The sequence below is a fragment of the Charadrius vociferus genome, unplaced genomic scaffold (genome assembly GCF_000708025.1).
Source record: "Charadrius vociferus isolate BGI_N301 unplaced genomic scaffold, ASM70802v2 scaffold999, whole genome shotgun sequence".
Taxonomy (NCBI): Eukaryota; Metazoa; Chordata; class Aves; order Charadriiformes; family Charadriidae; genus Charadrius; species Charadrius vociferus.
In genome coordinates this window covers 11,415-17,970 of record NW_009658627.1, presented here as the reverse complement: position 1 = coordinate 17,970, position 6,556 = coordinate 11,415, and the positions used below count along the sequence as shown (strand labels likewise).

Sequence of the window (6,556 nt, the reverse complement as noted above, 5' to 3'; positions counted from 1 at the left end):
TGTTACTGAAAGCTATGTTCTTAGAAAGGTCTCTCCAATACACAAGAAACTGACAGACCATAAACTCCCAGTGCATGTGTAAAGGGTAATTTTTTGCTAGTTTGCTCTTACGTTGTTTATATTGTACCTTTTAATATAGAAAATGGAAGAGTTTGGTTTTCTGACACAACTCACAAGGGAATATGTAAGAGTAGAAACCAGAAGGCCTTCTCTAAAGCCAAGTTTTGCAAGTCCCTTTTTGTTTAAGTATGATAAGGCTTCTTAAAAAAATAAAGAAGTAAAAAAAAAAAAAAAACCACACAAAAACACCACCAAAACAAAACCAACCAACATCCCTGGGAAAAGAATATAAAAGCCTTTTAGAAATACTTAATTTCTGAAAACATAAGACTATTTGAAAAAACTTAATTGCAAAATTAAAGGAAATTCAAGAAATCAATTCTCGTATTTCAAATCAGTCCACGATTTCATCATCAGCAATAAGATGTGCTATCTTTTCCAGCCCAAAATTACCAGCTTTGGGGAAAACATATTCATACTTAACAGAAATAATTAACGGGTTAAGTTAAATTAACTTTTTTTCCCTGATCCACATGCCTGCATGTTAGATAATGTTACATTAGAACCGAGCATTGTTATGAGAGACTAAAAGCAACAACCTGTAACAGTAACCAAAGCAAAAGCAACTTTCTCATGGTTACATACTATAGATCAGTAATTTAATATTAAAATTAACTTCCTGTATAAATAAAAACAAAAAACCTGGGCAAAAGTAAATTGGCACAGTCATTATGGTATTGCTTTCCAGTTTCAACACTGCGAAGAGCAGCCACAGACTCCGAACAGCAAAAGGAAAAGGCTACCGCCCAGCCACCTGGGGTAGTTTGGGTGGGTTTTTTTCCTTTTCAATGAAGCCATCAGCAGTGCTGCTGCCTCAGACCCATCAGACAACAGCCTGGAACGGGCCGGGGTGCAGCTTGCAGGAAAAGGATTGCTATAAACTGCTATGTAAAAATGAGAACAAACACCTAAAACCAAAACCATAGAGTGTGGTCTACCGATCTACACGACTTATTCTTAAGTCAATGTTTTTCAGGATTGTGACTAATTTTTACCTTCAAAAAGGCAAATAAAATAAAATAAAAATTGAAAATCGTAAGCCTTCAAGTTTCCTTGCCTTCATTCCCTCCCTCCCCCCAAAAAGCACCTCCTACTATAAACACTTTTTCTGTTTTAGGGGTTCAGAAGTTGGAATGTAGTGGAAATACATACAAGAAAGAAGGAATTTCTAGTTGTACATTACATTAGAAAGAGGTTTGCTCCCAGGCCTAAGGAGGGAGGGATACTAAGCAATATTAAATTCCTATCCTTACAAAGCATGCAAAATATTGATAATACTCACAAAATTGAAATTTATATTGGTTCCTTTTTGAATTTGCAACTTCACAGTACAATAGTTTCTAATATTATGCAGCAGTCAGAATTACAGTTACTACAAAATAATTTCTCCTTAATTTTTTCTTTCCATTTGTTTGAAAGACTCCTTTGTTTTTTGGGGTTTTTTTTTTAATTGAGAGGTTGCATATCACCCATCAGAAAATGTGCAATTCAGCATAACAGGGGTTGCTTTCTTTGTTGTATTTCCCCTCCAATGATGTTGACAGCCTAACTCCACCAATCTTCCAGAATCTCTCCCTCCCTCCCCTTCCCATGTCAATTCCTTCCCTTGTCTTCAAGCTGTTCTTTTCTTCTCACCAGGATGATGATGGACAAATGCCACTAAACGGTTGCTGCATAACTGGGTAGGAAGTAAAGGGAGCTGGGGTAGGTGATGAAAGTGGAATCACTCCCACCCCCAGAAGATGTTTGGCACAGCTGCTTCACAGCCAGAACACTTTGCTCTGGATACCAGCAATTCAGTTCCCCAAACACTGCTGCCCTTTACGCCTGAGTAACCCCTGTGGCTTCAACTCATTTGGGCAGGGAAACGCAAACTCGAGACTTGGCTAGACCTTTTGTACTGCTGTATGTACTTCCATAGAAATTTCTTCACTGCTCTTATTTAAAACAGGGTTGGAATTTCTGGAGAACACACAATGCATGCTACTTGCTAGATTGTCCATGTAGTACATTCTGACACATTTTATCAAAGTATTTGTATCTATCAGAAAAAGACTTGTAGAAGCAATGTACAAAGCCTCCAAAAATTCAAGTATCAAAAAAAAAAGATGTTCTGATAAGAGTCTGGAGTAAGCAGCCAGCCAAACTGACGCCCATTGATTATTTTTTTTTTTTGTCGACAAATGCTTCAATTATTTTTGCAGTGATAACATCTTTTCTTTGGAGTGTTGGGAATTAACAGTCTTCCCAATTAATTTTCATTAAGTTTGATGGGGTCTGAGGAATTTAGCAATCCTGCCTGGATAATACTGCCCCTGCTTTTATATGCAAACAAACAACAGAATCACAAACAGAATCACTGACTCTAACCCTCCCTGCCTCTCTTTAATTTGCTATATTTATTTATTTATAGTGTAACATCATTGGGTCTGGCTCCCTTAACCAAAAAAAAACCCATCAGAAGTGCAACACAGGCAAGAGCAGGGCACCTCCTTCCCTAGAGCTGTATAAACATTTGCGAGGGAAGGGGTGGGTGAGACCAAAACAAACCCCCAAACCAACCCACGGTTCTAGCTGTACGCAAAACTGTTTCATTCCTTCAGAACCCTGTTCAAATCAAGACTTGAATTTCTGAGGCGGGACTCGCAGATCGCAGACCCTTCCCTTCTCTTGCAAAGCAATGCTATTTTTGTGGCCTAGAACAGTACTTTAAAAACAGCAGTTATTAAAGACACAGTTGTGATACATCCTTTAATTCCCCCTCGCCCAAAAAGGGGTATCCTATCAAGTGGTCCAGTAGAAATCTTGAAGTTTCTTTATGATAAATTAAATCCATAAAACGAGGAATACCTTCTGTCACATTCCCAACAAGCATAATAGCCACACTCTGTGGTGCGTTTGTTCAAGTGTCTATTGCTCCTTCTAGTGGAGATTCTGCACAGCTCCATCTCCGGTTCAGTTCTGGTCCTACCGATCAAAAGCAGAGTTCCTCCTCCTTTCTCCTCAGGTTGTCTCTGGTTAACAAACAGCAGAACCACTGTGGGCCATAATTCCCCAGGACAGGAACAGGCCAGTAATGTCTGAAGAAACACCAGTCGTCTTTTTCTCAGGTGTGGCAGATTTATGCCAAGAGCAGTTTTTTGCATCCTGTGGGTATCACCGGCACCTACACCTCTGTGGAAAAGAGAATGCTTTGCCTCTTGCTGTCTGGGGTAGGGATAGTCTCTAGCTGCAGGAAGTACAGAAGAACTTGAACCTGGAAAGATAAAGAAAGGGGTAATAATAAAGCTCTGTTAACTCATTCTCATCCTGGCTGTTTGAGCATTGATAGACGTGCCTACAGCTCTCTCCACAGGAATATCTTCCAGTTAAGTATTTGTTTTAATACAGGGTATAACAGCAGGGACATTGAAACTTGCAGTGCTTCAGAGACACTCTTTGCAGCTTCCAGGGTATAAAAATGGTGCTGGTGTTCCACTGCACTGAAAAATATCTGATCTATAATTTGCCATTACTCAACCAAGAAAGTAGAAACCAGTCTGACCAGCAAACCCAGCCTCTATGCTCAAATTCTCTGCATCGCCTTCAAAGGTAGCAGTGGCCAAAGAAATCTGAATTTAGCAAAGAATTTTGTTGTGCATCAGTGAAGGTCGTTTAAGGTTGAGGAGCATCATGGAAAAACCCTGACGATCCTTTTATCCAGGCTAGCAATGTGGTGCTGACAGACAGCCCTCAAAAAATATCCTTCTATGCACAAACACAAAATGTACAGGACTGCGTGCATAGTGCCATTTTCTCATGAAAAGCTGTATTAGTACAGGTGCAAACTGAACTGCCTGAAGAAACACAGTTCTACAGTCTAAAATGTCTGTGTGAGGGTGAAAGCTGTTTATGTTTCTCAAAAAAACCTGTCGTGAAAACACAGGAGGATGACTGAACCAGACCTTGCTACAGGACTGCGGTTTCCCACATGTTGCCTTCACAAGATTCAATAGCACGTTTAGGATTTTACCTGGGACATGACTTCTAGTGACCAACTATCGGTCATTGTGATAGGCTGGGTTGGGTTAGCAGGGATTTTACTGTCCTTCTCTGAAGGTCTGAGCAGCGTTGGTCCAAAGACAGTTGCAAGATTATGCAGGGACATCTTGTTAACGCTTTCCCTCTCAGCAACCCTGGGAGAAGAAACAATAAACAAGGCAGATCTTTATAAACATCTGAGTTTGGAAGTCTCTTTAAGTAAGAAAACATATTTATTCATTTTGCAAAAAGTTTCAGGAACATTCAATCAACCACACTCCCTCTCTATGTGCCTAAATGAACCTCATATATAAGCAATACCTTGATCTGACACAACCACAGTCTCCAGGTACTCGACAGACACAGCTCTAACGTGGGACAGGGACGGCTGTGAACTGTCTGGACAGGCAGAAGTGGGACAGCAATAAAGGAGTGTTTTCATCCCAGTTTCATAAATGAGAAATTGAGACATGCAGGTTAAAAAAAATTACCCAAGGGCAGAAAAGTCTGCAACAGAAACACAAGTAAAACCCAGATTTCCTGGATTTTAATCCAGAACCTCAGTCACAAGATTATCTTTCATCTCTCCAGTGACAGTCTCTGGTATGTACAAAATACATATGTAAATTAGCACATTGTGCATGTATTAAGCAAGCTTATTGCATTAAAATCAAACACATGGAAATACTCTTTCAGTTACAACCATATTTACAAAGGCATAGACAAGATCATAAAGACTAGTCTAGGCAAGGAACTGACAACTCCAGTTAGCAGAAGTACAAAGCTGGAATTTTAGAAAAATATATCATGTTAGATTGCAGGCACCTTTTGAGACAGGGCTCACAAGTCCTTAAACACGGCCAAAGCTTCACAATTTATACTAAACCCTTTCTCGATCCTTGTATCCAGATGCAGGTGATTTGCACTGGATAAGCCCTGAGACTTTTGTTACCCCTTTCCTTCAGTTCTAATCCTTTCAGTATGGGTGGGAATGAAATTCAGGATTTATTGTCTAATACTCCCTTAGTGAGGCACTAGTTATCTGATGAGCTTTCACAGCAAACGCTTCTTCATTTGTGATTCAGCACGGATTCAAGGAAAAGGCTCCTCTTTTCAAAATCATGATGCTTTACACGTTAAATACCTGTCTAGAGGATCCCTGTATTACCTTTTTAAATGGTCCAAAAGGAAAAGGAATGTCACAAGGTTGGGTTCTGGAAGCGATAACAATAGATTCAACATACAGCTTTCCTTTGCAACAGGATCTGAAAGTGCTACAAGACAGAAAATAACAAACCATCACCCTAGGCAGTGAAGGAGAATTTGACTGCATAATTTCCCAAACCAACAAATATGGATGGTCCCGAATGGACTGTAATTACGTCACAGGTTGAAGGTCAGAGTTGCACATCAATACCCTACAGGATCTCTTTCCTTTATTTCATAGATATGTAGAGAATCCTTGTCTCTCAAGCAGTTCAAGTGCTTTCAGACTTTCAACCATCACAACACTTCTGCCCTGTGTCAAGATAAGACATAGTATATCCCCCCCGCCCCAACGAGGGCTTCCCTGGAAGACTGAATGGGGCAAACAACAAGTATGCTGTCACTCTATTCTTAACCTATCCTTCAGAAACCTGGACATTTTTGACTCACAAAAAGACATTGGAAGAGTATGTCATTCCAACGCTCATTTCTGAGTTCCATTTCACTTTCCTAACAGCTTGTTCCAGGCTTCTGTCCAACGTTATAAATATGGGGTTTTATTGCTTTAGGAGCAGACTCCTACAGAACAGCGTCTTTAACACAGATGCTGGTGTCGAGGGTTATTTCTGCTACTACCTACCAATGCCCTCGGCAAAGTTGGGGTACAGCTCATCTGTAAAGAGGGGTTCAGGCAGCTCCCGGAAGTAGAGTTTCAATGTGCCCGCAATGGCATTGACATCCATCTCGCTCATCATCACTGACACGTCTTTGTTATCTGAAAGAGGCAAGAGGGGAAGCGGGGTAAAGAAGCTGCTGGCCTTGCATTCATTCTGTTTCTTGCTTTGGCTCGCTTTGTTTATCCCTTGTCTTGCCCGAATAGCTGAGAGTTTTCCTGTTTACATTTCTCCACATTAAATGAACTGCCTTCTGACAACTGAAAAGCGCTGCACAAATGACTGCAAACAGTTTATAGCTTTAAATCACGGAGAGGGAACCTCACACTACCCAGGGTTAGTTACACTGTGCCAGAGACCTCAGCCTGATCTGGAACAAGCCCTGCTTGACTGTATTTATATGCATTTCAATTTTTGTTAGTGACAACAATTGTTATTCCAATTCCCTGCCTCTAACAGCTTAGAACAAGGGACTCCAAGGCTGTCTAACTCCCTGTTGAGCGTAGCTAAAGTACACAGGCAATTCAGGGCTCGCA

At 40.6% G+C, this 6,556-nt stretch overlaps 1 protein-coding gene across 1 annotated transcript in view; it reads right to left on the bottom strand.

Moving 5' to 3' along the window:
- Positions 1–3,286: 3,286 nt before the first annotated feature.
- LOC104293700 (breakpoint cluster region protein-like) overlaps positions 3,287–6,556 on the bottom strand; it is a gene marked incomplete at its 5' end in the record, with an annotated part of 14,153 nt that continues 10,883 nt past the window's right edge. Inside the window, 4 exons of the mRNA XM_009893221.1 lie at positions 3,287–3,376; positions 4,133–4,295; positions 5,309–5,414; positions 5,987–6,121. Of these exons, the coding sequence (XP_009891523.1) occupies positions 3,287–3,376; positions 4,133–4,295; positions 5,309–5,414; positions 5,987–6,121 (494 nt within the window). The remainder of the gene's footprint in view (positions 3,377–4,132; positions 4,296–5,308; positions 5,415–5,986; positions 6,122–6,556) is intronic.